We start from the raw sequence: 23,370 nt of genomic DNA on the forward strand, positions 1-23,370 counted from the left end.
TGCCTGAGAGTAGAGTTTTGTAACACATTTCTCAAAATATCACAATTTGGGTGATTTTTTTTTTTTCAAAGAATCATCATTCATATGACAAATTTGCTCTCATCTGAGATCTGCTGCCTGAGAGTGCAGCGTGAGGATGCTTACCGGTCCTTGACCAAAGCAGGCCTTGGCCGTGTTCTCATCATAGCCAAAGGAGGGGCCCTCGAAGACTGCTGTTGGAAGCTGGAGCACTAGCTTGAGGTACTCGTCGAATTTGGAGTGGATCAAAATGCCGTTGCTGTCCGAAATCTGTGAGAAGATATCTGCGGGAAAAAAAAAAGAAGAGAGCATGAACTGATATAATTGACTTGACCCCGACTGCACCTCCTGTCCCGACCAGCACGTTTAATGGTTTGTTTCTTCTAACATTAACATATAGGCATCTCCATGCATCAACTTTTCAACATGTTTTCATTCATCCCTTTTATTGTACCACAACAGTCTTCAAGTGAGACTAGCTCATTTACACTTGAACGCAAATGAGGAAAACTACTCCCATCATCATCATCTGCATCTCAGCCCGTTGAAGACTAGTCCCCAGCATACTCGGGCAGGTGCCTATGGGAAATGCGTGTAATAGCAAAATCAATCTGCACTCAATGGGTTAAAATGTCATTCACACCTGTGTTACAAATAATCAACCTGCTTGCATTTTATTGCATGCTTATACTTCCATATCAAACTCAATTTCAGATCCGGTATGTTTATTGCGGGAAAAAAAAAATCCTTCCTAAGATTACGTAATAGCAAGCAGTAATGAGTGGATCATGTGCACTTTACACAGCTGAGCTCAGGGTGGCTGACTGCTTGGTATAATCACAAGGTTGGCATGCGAAGGCTCTCAAAGAGGTCTCTTCCGGGCTCAATTATAGAATGCACCATTTTACCTCAACAAATTAGGGAGCACGAATGCAATTACTGGATCATCACCACACTCCTGCACTCTTGGAGTTACACTATAAACTGTTACTTGTCCCATTCTGCTGGTCTGTAATTTTTGATGTACATTTAACCCTTTGTGTTTTTTGAGTGCTGATGAGCACAAACAAAACTCATAGCATAGCACACTGTTCAAAGTCTCTGGCACAGAAAAGGTTAAACTTTACTGAGTGTCATGACCTTCTACAGGGATTTCTGCTTGCATTATATATCCTCATGAATGCCATCAAACAATTTTTACTTGAAATCTGTAGAACAGTGTTCTGTGATTAGTATTTTTATGTACGTTAATGGCATTATTAATATCATTACCTGTGTCATTACAATTGTAATTGAAGTTATCTTCATACTCTACTCTTGTATACTATGTTCTGATCAAGTAAAGAAATCAAGGACTATCATCCACTCACATTGGTTGAAAACAACTACCAAGATAAAAATAATCCTACTTCAGGCCTACTGTAAAAGTGGAAATATTTGCTGTGTTGAAATTTTTCGCGTATTTCGCGCAACCAGAAACTAGCGCGAGAAAATTAAAGCACGCAAATATTTTTGCTTGCCGTATGTTCCAGTAATTGATGTCTTGAGTCCGCGGAATTAAAAACATGCGAAAGTCTACTTGCCAAGCCATGTGCGAAAAATTAGTCGCGCAAAAATATTCACTTTTACAGTATATAAAGTAAGTCAAACTAATACCTTTACTACTTTTCCATCTCAATTTGCGGTACAAAAATGTCGTGCCTAACATGTACAAGTTGACACCACAAAAATATTTCACATACAGTTTATACGCTGGAATATAAAAAGTTTGGCTGTTTTCTGATAAATGGATCTTTACATCAAATTTAGATAAGAACGATTACTACAAAAAAGAAAGAATTATCAATTGATGTGACAGCATAAGCCGGGGGGGGGGGGGGGGGGGGGGGGGGGGGGAGTAGAATCCTATTCACAGAAAAAAGATATATATGAAACACATACAATGTACATTCATAAACACACATATATGGATACAGTAGATATGATGCACAGGGCAATTCATCAACTAATGCGTGTACGGTTGGGAGAAAAGAGGAGAGTTGCAACTATGCCAAAAATGCATCTGGTTCATCCTAGGGGACAAGGTTCTGGCGTCTATACTTACACCTCAATTTGTCGGAGAGTTTGCCGGCGCATAACGTGGAGAGAGCCACCTTGAGGGCAAACACGGTCATCTTTCCCGTTGCACCACTGCAAGGAGACAGACACAATAAGAAAAGAAAAAAAAAAACAGATGAAGACAAGCAGGTTAAGCACAAGAGACAAGGATCATATCTTGTATTCACACACATCATTGAGACAAGAGAAGGAAGAGAGAGAGAGAGGGGGGTGGAGAGAGAGGGGAGAGAGGGAGGATGAAAGGAATGACGAGACAGGAGGAAGAGAAGAGGAAGGAGACAAAGAAGGAATGGATGAGGATGATGATGATGATGATGATGATGATGATGAGAATGATGAAGATGAGGATGATGAGGATGAGGATAATGAGGATGATGATGATGATGATTTGTGATGATGACGAGTTTGATGATGATGATGATGACGAGAATGATGATGATGATGATGATGATGATTTGTGATGATGATGATGCCGATGATGATGAGAATGATGATGAGGATGATGATGATTTTGATGATGATGATACTTTAAAGCAAAGTTCTAAGTAGAAGTAAAGAGGATGATGATGAAGAAAAAAGAAGAAAAAGCAAATGACGCTGAAGACAGGCAAAAAAGGAAGAACATAAAAAGGGTGATGGTGATGATGATGATGATGACAAAATAGAAGAAGCAGAAGTACCTAGTAAAGATGATGATGATGATGGTGAAGAAGAACAAAGGAGAATTCACAAACAATGATGGAGACGACAAGTGAAGAAAAGACCAAACCAGAAAAGGAGGATTGGAAGGAGAAGAAAAAAAGAAGAAGGAAAAGGAGAACTGGACGATAAACAGATTTGCTGAGAGACAAAAAAAAATGTATCATTTTGATAAAAAATAAAAAAAGAAACATTAAATTCTGAGCCAATTAGAGTACAATGCCAGAACTATAAAAGAGCAATGACAAGAGCAAAATGAATGGCAAAAACAGACAAGACAACAAAACAAAAATATTTTTAAAGAACTTTCTGTAGAGCCCATTAGAACCTCTATACACAGGTCTATCGCTGTATATTTATAGCATTTGAAAAGACTACTTCACCAACATGTGACATGGATGGCCAACTTTTCAAGAACGACTACATGTATAGTGTCATCACCATAACATCATATGCACCATTATCGCTAATTCTAATCTTTATAAAATAAAAAGGAAGTTTTGTCAAATAATGTATTCTTGAGGAGCGTATGCACTGGAGGTCACTGCCCACAGCAAGTGGCCAGTGGCATCACCACTTCACTGGCCTAGAAACATTGATCGACCCTGCCGAGAAATTACAGCATGCTACGGTTCCCTCATCACGTGGGGAAAAAAAAAAGAGTAGTGCTGCTCATTAGACCGAGTGCCACAGGAAATGTGTAACATCATGGAGAGCCATGCACTGATGGAAAAAAAAAAAAAAACGACTTTCTTCGGTGGAGTTAGGGGTGGGGTTGCCTGGTACCACATTTAGCAACAAGAAAGATCAGCCCAAGGACATTTTGTACAAAAAGGAAGACATTTACATACCGGCACTTCCAAAAAAAAAGGGGGGGGATAGCTCACAGTATGTATCATCAAATGACCTGAGCCTTTACTCTGGAGGTCACTGCCCAGAGCAATGGCCAGTGGCATTACAACCTCGCTGGCCCAGAAACATTTCAACCCTGCCGAGAAATTACGGTTCCCTCATCGGGCAAAATAGAAAAAAAAAAGAAGAAGATTGTTGCTCATTAGACCGAGTAAATCAGAAAGAGCACAACAGCTTGATGGAGAGCCAAGCACCGGGCTGACTTTTTTCGTTCGTCTTTCTTCCATAATTTTTTTTTTTTTTTTTTTTTGGGGGGGGTGGTTGCATGGTAACTTGTACAAGGTTTTGAAAATAGCAACACCAGGGAGAAAACCTATGTGTAGGCTGGTTTTAAAAAAAACATGGTACACAACTGTCCAGATTCTACCCGAGTTGTAGTTTTTCGTGGCCAAAAATGCACAAGTATTTTTAGAGGAGTAGCCCAGGGTAGCATTTCAGCTAGTGTTTAGTCAGATATCTTCACTGACAAATTTGCTCTCAGTAAGTCAGATACAAGGATTTCAGTAGCTTCAGAAAAATAAGGGACCCGGGGGTCACGCACTCACCTGAGTATCGCAATTTCACCTTCCATGCATTCTTGTACACTCTTACCTGAGAACATTGGAAACTTAGGTCTGCATATGGATCCCCCCCCCCTCAACTCCAGGGAGTAGGGGGGGGGGGGGCAGGCAGCCCTGGATCTGCAATGAACAAACTTGGAACTAAAGTCATCAATGTGCAAACTCATGGTATTAACTTTGCTTTATCATTTCTGGTTCTAGAGTAGAAGATTTTAAATATTCCTTAATGTGGGGGGGGGGGTGGGCCCTCTAGGGGCCCCCCAAGAGGGATATGGTGCCCATTTGAAGTAATTGAGATTCTATATCCCCCTAGGGATGCTACCTGCTAAGTTTGGTCAAAATTCATCATGAGGTTTTCAAGAAGAAGATGAACATGTACAATTCAGGCCCTTTTGGACCCATCCCAATCCCCTCTCCTAAGTCCCAAAGGGGGGGGGGGGGGGCACCCCTGATTCCGCCAATCCAATGAACAAACTTGAAACTACAGTCATCAATGCACTAACTCATAGTATTATCTAAGCCCTATCACTTCTGGTTCTCGAGAAGATTTTTAAAGATTCCTTAATTTTAGGGGGTTTGGGGCCCCCCTGGGGGCCCCCCTGGGGGCCCCCAGGTGGACCATGGTGCCCATTTGAACAAATTGAGATCCTATCCTCCTAGGGATGCTACCTATATACTGTACCAAGTTTGGTGAAAATCAGACATGGGGATCTCAAAGTGAAGATGAAAATGTACATTTTAGGCCCCATTAGGACCCCTCCAAACCCCCCTCCCCTGGGTCCCAAGGGGGGCACCCCTGATTCCCCCATGAACAAACTTGAAACTACAGTCATCAATGTACTAACTCATAGTATTAACTAAGCCCTATCACTTCTGGTTCTAGAGAAGAAGATTTTTAAAGATTCCTTAATTTTAGGGGTTTTGGGCCCCCCTGGGGCCCCCCAGGTGGGCCACGGTGCCCATATGATCAAATTGAGATCCTATCCCCCTAGGGATGCTACCTGCCAAGTTTGGTGAAAATCGGTCATGGGGTTCTCAAGAAGAAGATGAAAATGTAAAAAGTTTACGCACGACACACGACACACGACGGACGATGCATGACGGACGCCGGACGAAGAACGATCGCAATAGCTCACTTGAGCCTTCGGCTCAGGTGAGCTAAAAAGTTGTCACTCTCTGACAAGTTTCATAAAATGCTGCCCAGATGGTGTACATGAGTGTAGAAGGTTTACGTGTACATTCTACACAGTAATGCAATCCAGCAAGCATGCAACTACAAGTAGCTGCTAGGGAAAATGGTCAAGCGCCCATTGCACAGACTACAGAACGTTTTGCTCGTTATGATATTCTGCATATATCACTCAGTTTGTCAATTCCACAAGGAACTTTAGCGTGACACAAACATCACCTTTGGTTGTGAAGGTGCGATCTACACTGCATGCTTAACACAATGGGTAAAGAGGGCCATCTGCCACTCTTCAAGAAAACACCAAGTAACAATGACAACAACAAAGCATCAGTGTGTCTGTCTGTCTATGTGTCTGTGTGTGTGTGTGGAAGGGTGTGTGTGAGGTGATATTCGGCTGCGAACTGTTGATTCTTCCAGTGAAACACCTCCTGAGGCATCACCTCTGGATATGACGTGGGAAAGGGGGGGGGGATCTTTTAGGAAGGCGACATAAAAAGGAGGGGCTTGCTCGATCCCCTTTTACACGTAGTTGACACATCACGGTATGTGGTGCGAATTCATAGTCATACGCAATGATGTATCCATCCAGCTGATGAAACAAAGGCACACTTCGCAGGCTGCATGAAGCGGTATGTGTGCTGGGCCCAGATAACGCTTTTCTACACACATGTGTACAAATGCCCCCCCCCCCCCAATGTGGACAGTTACAACCAAATGCGAGTATGTGTAGTTGTATCCACACTATGTTTTATTCTATCATCAAAACTCTCCATTCATACTTGAAATTTAAACTTTTGATACCAGCATTCATTTGAATATGAGGACAAGGCACAGCAAAATACTCAAAACACAGATTTGCTTTAATGGAATTCCACATGACACTTTTGACTTCTTGTGTTGATCTCTGTCTGGCTTTTGATCACTGAAATGCAATTTCTGTGGTTAAAAATTGTTAAAGAGTTCACATCTACCAAAGACGACATACAGAATCCAACACCATTCTACAACTCATAGCTTCTGAACAGATTGCCTGATTTTCCTCACATTGTCAACTGACTATTGTGCGGGTGTTTCTGCACTCTGAGAATTAATGTACATGCTTGGAGAAAACTCCTTTGAAAAGGGAAACCCCCTTTAAAGGGGGCAACCTCCTCTAAAGGTGTTTTGTTGTTATGTTTTTTAAATGAAAGGAAAAGCCTTTACACGAAGTACTTGTGATCTGTTCTAACTCTTGTACTCTAACATTGCTTCTAAACCTTTCTCAACCCCACGCCCACTTTGGCTTCTACAAATTTTTTTGAGGCCCAGTTGGATCATTTTTTGTATATCAATCTTTTTTGTTTCATTTTTGACTGATATCATGGCCAACATGCAAGAGCTTTACTGCCCACCGGTTGAGAAGTGAAGGTCTAACACATACCTGCCTCAATGTAATCAATTACAAACAGATCTGTTTGGTGCTGCAAGGCATGCAATCATTAACTTTGGAAGAAGTCTATAACTCAATCACATTTGCATCTGGGGAGGGTCTACAACCGTTGCAAGTAAACAGGACTCCATTCTCACTGATCAATTACGCATTAAATGTACTCCACATTAGTGGTAGTCTGGTGGCTTGTGGCCATTAGATATTGGTACCAGGCCACAAAATTTACTTTTTTGGTGGCTTGATAGGGCAAATTAAACTAAAAATGGATTGTTACTTTGGGGTTTATTTCGGGTCACTACAGATCTTTTTCGGGCCACCAAAATTTCGCATTTACAGATTTTAGTGGCGCATTTGGCCACCAGAGGAAAAAGTTAGCATCAAGCCCTGACTCCTGACTGGCATCATGTTCAGAATACCAAAGTTATGACCCTAAAATCTTGTGTTAGCTTCAATAGTGCTAGGTCTAAACAAAATACCCTTGCACATGACTTCAGACAGTGGGTTGGTTACAGGGGTGAGCATTGTGAGTGACCATTGTGTTCACAGATATCCGGGCCATGTGAGGTTGTTTTAAACCAAGTTGCCATGGCAACAAATGGCCATGACATCACACTTTGGTACTCTAGAATGGATAAGAACGGAGCACAGAGTGGGTCCAGCTCTGGACCAGGCCAGGAACTCACTCGTCGTAGGCCATCTGGAGGAAGTTGCAGAGCAGGCTGAGGAACTGGTCCACGTTGATCTGGTGCAGGGCCGGCAGCCGCTTGTTGAGCTGGTAGTAGATGCTGGAGAGGATCGTCTCCACCCGGCTCATCGAGAGCTCATCGGCGAGGCTCATCGTGTTCAGCCCGTTCTCCCTGAAAGCCTCGATCATGTTCCAGATGTCTACCAGGTGTACTGAAAAGAACAGAAGAGACAGAGAATACAGTATATGAATGAAATTAACACTTTACAGTGTTATTGCACATGCCCAGCTGTACAGAGCTTCAGACTTTCGCGATGCAGACGTTCAGAGGAAAAAAAAAACATGTTCTGCTCATGCGCATGTTTGCTTTAATATAAAAATCGACCTTGCGTTGTCTGAATTTCTGGGCCATATTTGTGTCCACTCAAATTCACACTGCAGAGCGCTACTTGATGTACCGTAATGATCTTACGGGGGCACCACTTTACTTAGGATAGTCTGCGTTCTCACATAATCTAAAGCTACTACTTTACAACATGATGCAGGGAGAGAGGAGAACAGCCGATGAAATTATCATCTTGAACATTTGTATCGCAAATCTTAAAGCTCCCTATTAATAGCTGTTTTTAAGGTGCAAAGTCCCGGTGGGTGTGGGGGCGCTGTTGATGATACCGCCAATCACCATTAGCATTGATACGAAGATTGCCGAAGTTGAGCTGTCATCAAAAGTAAAGCGCATAGGTGTTGCTAGGTAACGTTGCCTTTGTTATCTTCTCTGCGCATCACGCAGTCTGTAGTAATGCCGGGGTGCGTGCATACAGTATGTGCTTCTTAGTATGGCATCACAAAAGAAGTTAACTAAAGCTGTCATCCCCCTCAGCCGACTCATGAGTTGAACTGTGATCGGACCACTGACTACAGTGGATCGGACTTCTTTGGACTCGGGGAAATGGGTCAAAGCGTAAGTGCTATAAAGAGGAGTCGATAGCATACATTGTAGGTCTCTATAGGAAACGTGCGCCATGCGCCCGCGTACGCATTCGACTATAAAACCACCAGGACCACGTGCCTTTAATAATTTACCATGGATGCTTTCTCAAAAGCTTTCAGTAAATTCTTCCGATCATGATCTACATTTGTGATATATACCACTCAAGGGCAACAATGCATCCAGGTCCATCAGGAATGCCATGGTGACATGATGGGGATTACAGAGATTAGCTAATCTCTTTTTATTGCCAGTTAGTTTCCAAGCATCTGCTTCAAATGGAAAAGAAAGCACCCCTTGTATTCTCTGTAGGTTTCCATGGTGGTGAAACCACCTGCTACCAAAGCACTCTGGGGATGTGCAAGTTCATGAACAGAGCACAATAAATGTTACACAATTACAATGACAGGGGTGGAGATATTTTGGCCAATATGCCTCCAGATCATGATCACCGATATTAGTCTGAATGTTCTGGCTGACAAACCTGTGAGTTATTCGACTAGTTTCAAGTGAATCAGCTTAAAGGGGCATTTGTGCTTAATTTTTCACATGTCATTTCTTCTTTTTGAGTTGTTTGTTTTTGATCTCTCTATATTAGAATTAGGCATGGTTTACAAGCCCTAAGCTCTCCAGAACACCAAACTTGCAATACAAAACCATTATTGATAAAAAAATGTAGAGCTTCCAAGCAAGCTAATTAAACTGTATATCATGATGCAGTCTTTCAAAATTCACAGACATAAAAATCAAGCATCATGGATATTTCACTGCAGTCGATACACACCAAACTTGATGAGATAATACCGTCAACTGTGCTGTACTGCTTCGCATACCCAATGATGCACCCTAGATATAAAACGTGTGCACACACACACACAAACAAACAAACATACACAGAAATATGTCTGGCAATAAAAAACAGTCACACTCACACAGAACATCATGCATATAAATTGGATACACACTGAAATTTATGGAAGCCACAACAGTATCTCAACAGTGACAGCTAATTAGACCAGAACATGTACAAGTTGTATTAAAGGTCCTGTTTACCTTTGGAGCAGTGATTTAAAAAATTGTCAAGATATCACATTTGATGCATTATATGTACAAAATGTGTAGGTCTGTTGTATCACAAAACATCCTATCATATAAAATTTTTGCAATAAAGCTTAAAATATTTAAAAGGAGATATATCAGTATTTTTCTCAATAAACCATAACTGTAGACGGTTTAATCTGGAAACATTTTTATCATAACTATTGTTCACATTTTGTGTATTTAACAATACTTAACATTGATATACGGATTCAAATTTTTAAATTGGTTGTTTCTATCCCTAACTCACATTCTAGAACTATTTTAAAACACAAATGCTGGTTTTGTTTTTCATCTGCAAATGGTAAATTATGCCTTTAATGCAAGATGTAAGAGAGGGAGAGAAAGAGAGAGAGAGAAAAAAAAGAGAAAGGGACAGAGAGAGATATATAAAAAAGACTTGATGCTACATTGATGTAGCACACTTCTCTAATTTTTTTTTTCCCTTGCCCTTTTACTTCCGTCAGAGCGTGATATGCGGGGCCTTAACACGTTGGTGTATATATTAGCTGCAGGGTCCACCTTTAATTAACCATCAAATGCGGCTTGCCGGGTTGTTGGCGCTGTGAGGAAAAACACACACGTGTCTGCTCCGATGCATCAGAGACCAGCCAAGGAGGAAAAAAAGGTCAAGCGAAATTTCTCCATGCGAGTTTCTTTTCTGCCTGAACCATCTACAATGCATGCACAAGTATATTGACCTCATGGTGCACATTAAAAGGTGTTTTGGTTATTTCACAGGGGCTATTTCTGGATTGGTGGGAATGGGGAGAAAACAGTATTATGGGGATAGAGGGACAGCTACATGTATCACAATACACCTTGGCTGCCTACTGATACCTTTTGATTTTCAAAGTGGGGAAAATGGAGTCTGACAGAAATCACACAAAAATATTGTTATTGGACTTTGACAAAAAAAAGATACCCTTATATAAAGATATTCAATGTGATATGCTAAGTTTTTGTTGTTGTTTTTAATTCTTATATATATTAATGACAGGTCTTGCATTTGTCAAGGTTTATATCAATCACACTAAAATTTTTCCGAACACAAGTATAGCACATCTCCCTACCCCCTCTCCCCCCCCAAAAAAACACACATACACACACACACACACACACACAATAACCAATTGTTCAAAATTAAGCTGAGAAGCACTAGGACACTGATTCTCCCAACAACAAAATACACAAAATTATCTGTCTTTATTTAGGACTGAGTCTAGTAAACAATGCTAATCTTTCCATCAATAAACATGCAACATTTGAAACTCATCATCATTACTCATGAGAAATGTGTGAAAAATAGAGAATGTGTCTGTAGTATCCTCTGTACCCAAGACATCCAGTGACTTGGGGAAAAATTAAAGGGAAAGTCTGAACCCTAACATCAATGTAAAGTCAATGAGGACAGGAGGTCTAGTGTAAAACACTTAAGTAATACATCTTAGATTGTTCCAGAAAATAAAAGAATATTGAAATAAATATGATTTTCTAGAATATCACGAGAGCACACCATCTAGCCCCCTACAAGACATGAACATTATATTGAATGACATTTGCCATAACACATCTTACTTACAAATTGATGACATTGTGCAGTTTTCATAGAGCAATGAAAATTTGTGAAATTCCTTTTATTTTTCTTACATCCATTTGCTTTGACTGCATTATGGCAAAAGACTGTACAGTTCTCATTCTATAATGAAAGAAAAAATATTTTAAAAAGGCAGTGCCATTAATCCTTTATAGCAAAACCTTACATATTACTTTGGCATGTAATTTAATCATTCAAATCCATTCATTATTTTCCCTTTCTATGTGTATGTGGAACTGGGGATGCATTACAATAATACAAGTACCAGCATTTGCACATTTGTGTACAGTCAACAGTCTCATTGTGGTGAGTAAAAAAATATAAGTTGAAAATGTGTTTACACTTTTCAAGCTGCAGAGACATCAAACTCATTGTAGCTGTGACATCATGGCATCTTTGTCTTCCCCTCCTCCACCCCCTCCCCCCCCCCCCCCCAAAAAAAAAAAAAAAAGAAGAGAGAGAAAATGTGATGTTGTACTTGTTTCATTACTCCTTCAGGCCATCAGCGATGCTGACAGATGCTCACACCCCAATTTCATACTAATTCCCAAACGGAAATGGAGACATTTTGCTCTGCAATTTGTTTCTGATTGGGAGCCACCTCAATCAATACAGCACTTGAAGACTCTGAAATCTTCCATTTTATTACTATCATCATTTCCAAAGAAAATGAAAAGCAAAAACAAAAACAAAGCATTGACAGGTGAAATAGTGATATTGGATTAGAAGTAAGACGTGAAAGAGAGTTTAAGAAGGTGGAGAAGCTCAAACAAGGAAGAGGAGATAGAGTAGGAAGAGCTGTCTCATAGGGGCAGAAAAAAAAGCGTTAAGCTGAGACAAGAAAAGAATAGCAGCTATAAAGAATAAGAGAAAGGAGAGGATGAAAGCAAAACTAAGCAGGATGCAGGCAGAAATGAAGATGATGATGATAATGGTAATGATAGTGATGTCGGTGATATTGGTGATGATGTTGATCATGACGGTTATGATGTTGATGATGGTGATGATGATGATAATGATGATTATGATGATAATGTTGATGATGGTGATGGTGATGGTGATGGTGATGGTGATGGTGATGGTGATGGTGATGGTGATGGTGATGGTGATGGTAATGGTGATGGTGATGGTGATGGTGATGGTGATGGTGATGGTGATGGTGATGGTGATGGTGATGGTGATGGTGATGGTGATGGTGATGGTGATGGTGATGGTGATGGTGATGGTGATGGTGATGAGGAAGGAGGAGAAAGGAGAAATATACAGAAAAGAAAATGAAGAGTTAAGAGAGAAGTAAGGAACAAAATAAGATGAAAGGGAATACTGTAAAAGTGGATATTTTCGTGCGTCTACTTTTTCGCGCTTGGCCGGGTAAGAAGAGTTTCGCGTGTTTTTAATTCCGCGGAATCAAGATATTAAGTACAGGAGCATATGGCACGCAAAAATATTTGCATGCTTTTATTTTCGTGCTAGTTTCTGGTTGCACGAAATGCACGAAAATTTCAACACCGCGAAAATTTCCACTTTTACAGGGTTAGGAGAATCTGAGTAGGGAGAAGAGAAGGAGTTTGGAAATGGAAGAGATGAATTGAAGAGGAATAGTGAGATGAGTGCATAGATGCAAGGCAATAATGGAACGCAAATGAGGTATAGGTAATAAGAGAGGGCAGGAGATTCAAAGGATGAGAAATGGTCCTGTAAATCAGCCTAGCACAGAGAAATAACTCAACAAATGACGAGCAATACGTAGCACAAGCTGAAGAATAGAGAGGACAATAAAATCCATGCATGTATAAGATCAAAACAATTTGCTGACAGTGTTTTTGTATAGACACAAACAGAAAAACAAAACTATGACCTGATGTGGAGAAAATGCTAACAGCACTATAGGGATAATAAAGTGCATGTGAAATGAAATGAAATGCCAATTTTTCACCACACCCTCAATACTGATAAATATAGATTTATATCCAAGTCATTTCTGCACTTTTTATAAGGAGAGATATTCTTTTTAAGCCGGGGGTGTGGTTCAAGTAAACAATCAGATTATGATGCAGAAGTAGAAGGAAGAGAAGGATATTCTGAGTATAATGCATTTGACACCAACCTGTCAGATAGGACCTGTTGCCCACAATGTGCTTCAAAAACCAGTTCACCAAAAGGGCATCTTTTCGAGCTCCCCCGCCCCCATTAAAATTTCCTCGAGCAAGAATTCAAATATTTCACTTTAATTCTTTCAGATGAAGACTTTTGTTGTTGTTTTTTTTTCTCATCTCAGTTTCACCATTGCAAACATTTGGCTTGCATCCTAAAAAGCACTCAGTTTTGGGTGCCATACAGTGTACTTTCCTGTTGCTCTTTCGAGGTCGCTATGGAATCTTAGCGATATGTGCACTGACAAACGTGTGATGGCACCGTAAAAACAAAAACAACAACAAAATTTGAACAACCTCTAGAGAGTACAGAGCACCAAATGAAGATATCTCCTTCTCCCTCTCCTATCTCTCTCTGTATACATACTGTATATCATCTATCTATCTCTCTCTCTTTGCATTGATCTCTTTTAGTTTTTATCTCTTCGCATCTGTCTGTACATGTTGTATGTTTCTCTCTCTCTCCTTCTCTATCTCATGTCATCTCCATCTCTGTCTCTCTCTGCCCCTAGATCTCTATGCATCTCTCTCTCCCTATATCTATCTGTCTATCTATCTATCTTTCTATCTTTTTACATCTATCTCTTTCTCTCTGTCTATTGGTCTTTCTGGCTACTCTGTTTTGTCTCCATACTGTTGATACTTGGCAAACACTGACAGGCCTTGGGCATGGAAGGCCAATCTTATGGCTGCACATGAGCACAAAAAAAAAAAATGAACATGGTCTGCAAGTTTTTCTGCAAACATTTAAACATTGCCTTGTGACCTTGTTTCACATGGATCCACCTTTCTTTGCATCAGCAAGTCTACATGTTGGGAAAGCAAACAGCTAGCGGGCCAGATGATACCCTATTCTTGAATGCCTTTAAAGGGCTTGTAAAGTTTTGGCTGAGACCTAGCTTCAGGTTTCTAACATTTTTTGGTTTCAAGAGATAATGATAAACCTCTTCTGAAATGTGAAAGAGAATGTAACTCCAAGAGGAAATCAATGTTTATTTGATGAAAATTGGTTTTGAAATGGCTGAGATATCCAAAACAGAGCAATCTAATACAAGGTGGGACCCATCTTTTACTACAATCGCTTTGTATTACTTTGTTTTTGGATGTCTAAACCATTCCAAAACCAATTTTCATCCAATAAACGTTGAACTCCTCTTAGAATGGTATGCTCTATTACGACTGCTTTCTTGATATGTCGCAAAAAAGGTAAAGGCCCAATCCTCATCCCCACCAATTGGTCATCCCTTTAAAATCATGGAATCCAGCGACCAAAGATGTCTGCAGTGTGCCAGCAAGAATGGCACTGAACCGTATCACCGCTCTATTAAATGAAGAATTGCTCACATAGGCAGGAAAGCATATTCTACAGAAAAAATAAAAATGAAATTACTGGGGTTCATGGCTTTATAGTCAGGATGCAAGTGGACCAAATCAGAGATGTTTTCAGAGCAGTTTTTCTGAACCTCAATTATACAAGTACATATGTAGGCATCCCAACAAAAAATGGGGAATGTTCACATGCATTATAATCTCATGACTTTCGCAAGAGCCAAGATTTGCACAGTTAAAGTGCACACGAAAGACATTGTCTACAATTTATGCATTGAATGCGAGTGGCAATTCGCAAAAAATTTCACGCCACCAAAAAGGCCATCTGTTCCAATCTGCGAAAATTTCATGCCACAAAAAATATCTTCAAATTCATGAAATTCTTCCGTCAAGATGTTTTCATTGCAACTGATTGACAAATTGCCCTACATCGATGTAAATAAGCACTGAATTGATCAGTGTTTTAGTAGTAGCCATGATCAGTCATGGCTACTACTGATTTTTTTACTACTACCGTTAGTAGCCATTTACCGTGGCTACTACTACAACACTGATCAATTCAATGTTTATTTATGTCGATGAAGGGCAATTTGTCAATCAGTTGCACAAAAAAAAAAAATATATCTTGCTTTACAGTGATGCCAGGTGAGGAAAGGAGAGTCCTTGTAGAGAACAGCAGTGCTCTTTATCAAAGGGCCACACGGTTTGTTTGTTTGTTTGTTTGTTTGTTTGTGTGTGTGTGTGTGTTTCTGACAAGCAAGACAAAGTGAGTAAGCATCATGCACTGACAGCAGACATCTTGATAGGAGTTTTGTGGGACAGCAGCAGATATTAAATTTCACCTGTTGCACCTCGGGCTAATTAGGGACTGTCCGGCAACTGGACTGGTTGAATTCCATTACTCAAACAACCTTCATCGCTCTGTCCTGGTCTGATCAATAGCATATGATTACATACATGAGACGCTGCCCTATCAATTTCTAGGATCGAACTTGCATGGGTAGCGGGCGATATATTGCAGAAAGCCCTACGGTGCTGCTGTTTGCTGGGAGCAAAAAGATGGTCGATACTGCCAAAAATACAATATGGGCAACGTGTGCTGGGTAAGTCTGTCTATACATGAGATGACGAGACGTACGCTGCGAGGACAGGTGTACGATTGTACCAAAAGGAGTGGCAATTCACCACACGTCACTTTTCACATTGCCTGTATTGCATTGCATGACCACCCTGAACAAAAAAAAAAAGAAAGTGGAACATTTTGCAGTGTAGAAACTTCTGCGCATTTTACCTTCCATTTTGAGCATGAAGATATGAAACCGGTAAAGAATGTACTTGTAAACATTACGTTTACTCTGTTTTATCCATTTCATTTCATATTATCACAAGTGTACAATATATGTACTTGCACACATTGAGTGAAATTGCAAACAAGCACATTTTGTCTTGCAAGACCTACTACTTGTGCAAAAAAACAACAACAAATAAATGCACAAATTTCCAAATTTACAGTATTTGCTACTATCACACCAAGTTTCCCACCTGAGACTCTTGATATTTATACTCACTTTTGTTCTTCACAGACACTCTCTCAATATCTGCTCAACATACAAGTAGGTGACAAACTGCGACTATAAAGGGGTTTAATACTGAAAGGCTTTGTATTTGCAGACCTGGCTTTCTTTCGTATGCCAGACAAAGGAAGCCCTAGATTTGGCAGGGTAGTGCAAAGAGCATATTACGTGTTGTACGAGCAGTAGAAACAGGAGAAGTAGAAAAAGAGTGTCTGAGGGCATCCTGTATTCATTCTCCAGAAAACCATGAACACAGAAACGGCTCCTGAACAGATTTCAGACCAAGAAATTGGTTTCACCAACATTCAGACTGAGTGCATGTACATTTTGTACTTCTAGCACTGAAGGCTGTTCCTGACAAGCATAAAGCTCACCTAAGTCCTGCCCTACATAGCAATTTTCTAACCAACCAAGTCTTTAACATGTATATATATCGAGCAAGTAACACCTTTTTACTCTAAAGTTTACAGCAAGAGGATTTTTTTTTCTTTTCTCTAGGTAACAGAATTGACAGCGATCATCATACTTACAGCTGCATCTTTTCTGGACAAAGCGGAGCTTGCAGCTGCATCTGTACGTTGCAAAGCGGATGACATCAAAATTTTGACTTCCTACAGAAAAGAAGGAAAGAAAAGGAAAAAAATTAATTACTGTGGAAACACACATTTTTGTTTGTTTTTGTCTGTATTCAAGAAACAGTAGAATCATGGGTATAGAATATTGAACATGACATAAATCAGAACAAAAATGAAACGTACAAATCATCCAAACATTTGATATTATGGCTATTGCCACTGATCATGAAAGCTCATTGCTGGCTCATAAACAACTAACTCACACTAACAAATATCATGAAACCATTGACCTGAGCTTATGCTGACAGTAAATTTTTGTACATCCTTTCCTAAAAGATGAAAGAATAAAACATATATTTATCAGTTGATTTCATTCGAATTACAGCTGGAAAGTATACGAAGTTGAAGTGTTTACCGAATGATACAGGGGTCTTTTTCACTGACTTCTCTAGATGTTTGTTTTATGTGAAAGACATTGTGTATTAAATGGAAACATTAAAATATAACACTTCCTCTTGTTAAAAAATTGAAATCCCAAACAGATGTGCTTACAATACACAAACGTTTGTCTCTTTCACTCTGAAAAGGGCCAACAATGCTCTGTTTTAATACAATGTACGTCTCTTTCTGCCTAGCATGATAAAAACATATTCCCCTTTTTAGTCAAAAGCAACAATTTAGATTAATATGGATCTTTTCAACAAAACAACCTTCTAAATAGCTTTGCCACGACCACTGTCAGTACATTCAGAGAAAAGGCATGAAAATGTATCAATGTCATTCCATACTGTCACAGCTTAGTTTCATGCCCCTTAAATGGCCTTTCTTTTCTTTTTCTTTTTTGCTTTTGTGCATTGCAGAATTTTATCACCACTTAAAAAATAAATTCAAAGTTATTATGGCTACCATACAAAATCTATTCTTTTTTTCTGCTCCTTCACTGATAGGACCTCAGACAGAGTTTGAAGATTTTGCGGCATCATTTGAATTCACCCATGTATAAAGAAAATAAGTTGAGCAGATCAAATGCAAGCAAGGGAGCATGCCGATCAGGTAAACACTTCCTTCAGCCGCAAAGGCAGCTCTGCGCAACAATAATTAGCAGAGATTATTGACCTTGTTCCGGACCATCAGGAAGCAAATTGCGTGTTTAACCATCAAAGCTCTTTAGCGCTCATTATGATATTAAAGTAAACCACAGTATTATGAGTGATGAACTTTTATATAGCTACATGGCAACGCTACTCCTGAAATTTGAATTGCAACTTAATAGTCCCATCTATGATTTTATTCTGTCATCAAACTCATGCTCACATTCTCTTGTACTTACAGTACAGTTTTGAATTCTTGTCTGGTAGAAGCATATATCCACAGATGTTTGATGTACAATACAGACAGTGTACAGTGTACATCGAACACAATCTGCACTTTATAGACTGAGCACAGTGTTTACTTACAATGTACAGCAGCTTTAAAACTGCTTTCAAATAATCACACATAGAATGCATTGCAATTTAAACACAACTGTTTCATAGATTCTCCTTGTTTATGAACGCAACACATGAAATCCAAAGTGACTTCAGATTGGCTGAATATAACAACTACACAGTGTACTTAACCCATTGAGGACGGTTTGATTTTGCTACAACACGCATTTCCCGTAAAACGCTTGCCCGAGTATACTCTGGACTCGTCCTCAACAGGTTAATATTAGATAACATGTCTGAGTATGACAGACAACAAACAAACCGACAGACAGGCAAACAATACAAAATACAGATCACCTCTGGCAAGTTAGACAAAGACAAGTAAAGATGCAGACAGAAATATAAAGAGAAACAGAGCGAGAATTAAAATGTATGCATGTGTGTGTGTGTGTGTGTGTATTTGTGTGACAGACAGACAAACAGAAAGACAGCTACAATAGAGGAGAGAAAATGTAGAGCACTGTACATGTACAGAGAGCTTCATCTCTGTAGGGAAGGGAGTGATGGAGAAAAAGATATAAACAGTGACAGGAAGAAAAATATATAATCAGTGACAGAAAGAAATTACATGTAGTTAGTCCCACAAATGACAAAAAAAGGCTATATAGGAAACAGAGTACAAAATGTATAAACTGGCTTCTACACTGCTGTGCACACTTTCATCTTGATCTTCACATAAATTACTACAGTATGTATCATTCCATATTCATATCATAATGAAGGATTTATACACAAATTTCAAAACTATATAGATACTCATGACCAGCTGAATATTATAAATAAACTATCATTTATTTATTTATCTATTGATAGATGGAAGTGTGCAGCAGTTTTGTCATGTTGAATGCCCACTTTGTAGCTTGAGTCAGTTCTTCCATTTCAGGTGCTGCATCATGCAAATGCATAAGAAAGAAAAGATTAGCTACGGTACCAAATAAATGCACTTATAAATTGTATTGTAAATAATAGCTAGCATTCTCTATGAAAAAAGCAATGTTTTTAACAACTAAGATGTATTGTTATCAATATCACAATCATACCATCTTGTGGTGGGTCTGTGTAATGGATTTTTTTTTTTTGTCTTTAAAAAAAAAGAAAGAAATATGAGTGATGAGAAAGGGATTGTCTTACACCAAATATATTTATCACAATCATAAATTGGTGCAATACTGTGCAGGAAACCTGAGAAAAAAAAATCCAAAATTTTGTAGAACATGTTCCCAAACTATGGCTTTACAATGTGCAGTATTGCTCGGCTTGAATATACCCTATTCTGCAAGGAAACGCTGACCTCCAACTTGTACGAAAATAGTCAGTGCTCTTATATCTCACCTCAATTACAGAGGGTAATTGTTCCGTTGTGGGCAGAATGGCCAAGATGCAATGTGCAGTACAACACATCTCAAGGATCTTGCCCAGCTACGGATGTGCTAAAAGCATCACTGTGCAAAGACTTCAAATGATGTTTAGTGGCATTCTATTTTCACTCATTGAAGTTTCTCCCTGAAGTTTGTATGAGATCTAGAGATATGTTCCCCCCCCCCCCCCCCCCTCCCCCAGCTTTTTAATCTTAGCTCATGGTCAAAGTGTCATATGTGTGTGAACACAGTGAACATTTGAGTTACAGAAACATTTTGGACTGCTTCATTATCAAAAATGGGATTTCAAGCATTTATGTGAAGTCTGATACAAACCTTTGAACATCCATCATAATGCTCATGAGTCAACCATCCTCACAGTATCTTTCCTTTCCCTTCACTGTTGCTCTTTTTAGAACTAGAAATTCTGCAAATCAGTTTCTGCTGTCACAATTACAAGTAGAAAGTGCCAATTAGATGGAACAAGCAAAGCTGTTTGCACTTGATATGAGAAATTTCTGCCATCCTAGAAGACTTCAGGCAAAGATGCTGGCATTTTGGCATCAACACGAAATATAACCTGCAACCATATTGTCATAAACAGCAACCGCATCATATAATGTATGTGGAGCAATGTAAGAGAATATGGGTGAAGGCTTTACTTCCATTCCCCCGGATGCGTTCAGTCACAAGTCCCTGTTTTTTCCCCTTCATCTTGTTTTCCTGTCGTCTCCTTCTTCTAATCCCGCCCAGACTGTAATAGAACTCCTCCAAAAGTTGACCTTCTGACACCGCAAAGTTCTAGCCCCGCATTAAGTTTCTATCTTCCTCCTCTCTCGCTCTTTTTATATTTCTTTCCATTTCTCTTCCCTCCACATGGTATAATGCTCATCCCTCCCCGCATCCATCCATTGCTTGCGCAGTCATGTAGGGTTGTGCTGCATAATCCATCTTTCCTGCATTAGCGGAATATTTGGGTGAGACGCATGCATCACGGTCTGGCAGCAGGGGCACAAAAAAGAGATGCGCAGAAAATTCCCTCCTCAACCCTTGCCCAATGTAGCTCATTCTTTGTCTGTTCTTTTGACCAATTTTCTCTTCCCATACTCCATTAACCCCCTCCCATTTTCCTTTCTCTTTTAAAGAGGGGGGGGGGGAGGAGGGGTGCTGGCCCTATCTTTCTCTTTCTGAGCATTCCACCCCTCCCCCACCCACTTCGCCGACGACGCAAAAGCAATTTGTGTAATGTGAGTCCAAAGTGGGATTTCCACAGATCCTGCAGGCGCAGGGGCTATTTTTATCCCTGGAGCACGGCCATGTACGTTACGTGAAATGGCCTACATGTAGTACGTGGCTTTGCTCCACGATGAAAATGCCACGTCAATACAGCAGAATGCAGACGATGTCAACAATATTTACAGACTGGTCTACTGGTCCAAAGTTCTTTTTCCTTATATATAAAAATCTCCATATCTGCACTGGACTGGTTTCTTGTACTGGAACTTATTGAGTACCAAAGGGGGAACACATTTGCTGATTGTACATCTTCACTTTGTTTCAATACAGAAAGGGAGCAGATATTCATAGCAAAAATTAAAGAGATGAGGATTGGAATCTATAGTTTCATCAGTTTTGAATTTCTTTATACAGCTTGCTCATTTCATACTGTGTAGCAATCAATTACGATCGGGAGAGCCTATTAACATCGAATGATCCTCAAATGAAAAACACATCAACTACAGTATACATACATGTACATTACAGTTTGCACCTACTCAGTGTAACCTCAAAAAGTGGCATAAAATTTCTGCTGTAATTTTTACAAAAAGTTTTACAATATGTTGCAAAACAAAATATGATTTCTAGGCAACACACTAAAGGGGAAAAAGTGGTCATGTAAGACATGTCGAGCTGCTGCTGCTTTGTGCAAAGCATTTACGCACTACTAGAGCCCCAATTTGAAAACATCCACGGGGGATACTACATCACATACGATCAGAGTAGACAGCAGAACTGAAGAAAAAAAAAAACATTCATAGAAAAACACAAGGCTGCATGTTTTGAAAGAAAGGCTGTTTTGTCAGGAAAATGTCTCGCATCGCATTTCCTATTGAGTGCGCATTACCAGGTATCCTCCAGGGGGGGAATCCTGACACTGCAATGTATGTGATAACATCAGTTGCCGTAACAACTGCATTGTTTGTAAGAAACCAGAAACCAGAAAACAATAACAAAGTTGTGTGTTGTTTTTTCATTCTTTGGTGAAAGAACTGGAAATGTCAAGTGCCGTAATGCATAAAATGAAACCTGGAATAGAGTTACAGAACTGTACATACAGTTTTATATCGCAATGTAAGTGTTTTCAAAAACAAGATCGGCGATAACATTTTTAGTAAAAACAACAGAGTTTACAGACATGAACAATGGTGCATGGTGCATAAAATGGACGTTGACTACACTTTCAATTGCCATAATAACTTTCAATCGAAATTGTACTTCTGCTTGGTTATTTTTGTTGTTGTTGTTTTGTTTTCTTTATTTCTGCCTGTTTGTCTATTAATTCTACTTTAGAATTAAACAGCAGGGATGCTTTCTCAAACATATTATAAACTCACAGAAAAGATCAAAGAAAAGGGAAATCATCAAGTTCCAACAATCCACAGTAGCTGATTACACCTACAATTAATTGTACAAGCCTGGTACTAGTTTCATATCTACTGAAGAAAGGTGCAACTTAACTTTTATGACGGTTCAGTTTGAAACTTTTTTTTTTCTTTCTTTCTATGAAAACAAATAATACACATTTTCTAGACAATAGTTCTATGATATTTCAACATCAAGGGAATACTGAAATCCTATATCAATCAATGCATAAAATTTATGCTTTGACATTCTAAAAGACTAACAAAAACCCAGAGGTCCTATGTTTGTTTGTTTGGGGTTCTTTTCCAACAATCTGAATACCAGAATGTATAGAGGGTTCAGCAAAATCTTGGTATATACAGCTGTACAGGTAGGACAAATCTGAGAGGAAATGTGTCACAGATTCACGCCTTTTGCTTTCTAAAAGGGCAAAATGCCCCCAGCCGCCTGAGCTGTGAGTGACTTTTCCCCTTTCCAGTATAATGCTAGTTGACTTCGTCAAGAGACCCCATGACTGGAGACATCAAATGCACAACAGCATTGCCTTTATAATGCACACAACTTCAATTTAGTTTTCGGAGGTACAAAAACTCACTCTTGACAGTTATCAAAAAAAAAGATAATACATACAAGTTTGACTTTCAAAACTCAATAAAAACTGGAATCTACTTGAAATAAAAGAAAAGATACAAAAATAGAGGCATCCATGCATCAGTCCTGATAAAAGTAAAATAGATTGAAAAAAAGAAATGATTTTTCACTTTACACTTGTTTTCTCAGATGGTAGATCACATAATGATCCTGATTCACCCTCTCTCACTGTAAAACAACATCATTTAAAGTTTCAATGTCTGCAAGGTCTGTTTTTCTTTAATATCATCATTCATTAAAGTATGAGTATGGAAAAGATGCATTGTAAAACTGCCCCTGTATCTTGAAACAGCAACCACACTACCAG

General features: G+C 39.4%; 1 protein-coding gene across 1 annotated transcript in view; it reads right to left on the reverse strand.

The window, feature by feature from the left end:
• Nucleotides 1-23,370, reverse strand: part of LOC139710034 (dystrobrevin beta-like) — a 44,576-nt gene that overhangs the window by 19,168 nt on the left and 2,038 nt on the right. Inside the window, exons 2-5 of the mRNA XM_071621981.1 lie at nt 16,880-16,960; nt 7,609-7,822; nt 2,123-2,208; nt 145-302 (exon numbers count right to left, since the gene is read on the reverse strand). Coding sequence (XP_071478082.1) covers nt 145-302; nt 2,123-2,208; nt 7,609-7,822; nt 16,880-16,960 — 539 coding nt within the window. The remainder of the gene's footprint in view (nt 1-144; nt 303-2,122; nt 2,209-7,608; nt 7,823-16,879; nt 16,961-23,370) is intronic.

Source organism: Diadema antillarum, unplaced genomic scaffold (assembly GCF_040938485.1).
Source record: "Diadema antillarum isolate AM-2024a unplaced genomic scaffold, OU_Dant_1.0 seq00001495_RagTag, whole genome shotgun sequence".
NCBI lineage: Eukaryota > Metazoa > Echinodermata > Echinoidea > Diadematoida > Diadematidae > Diadema > Diadema antillarum.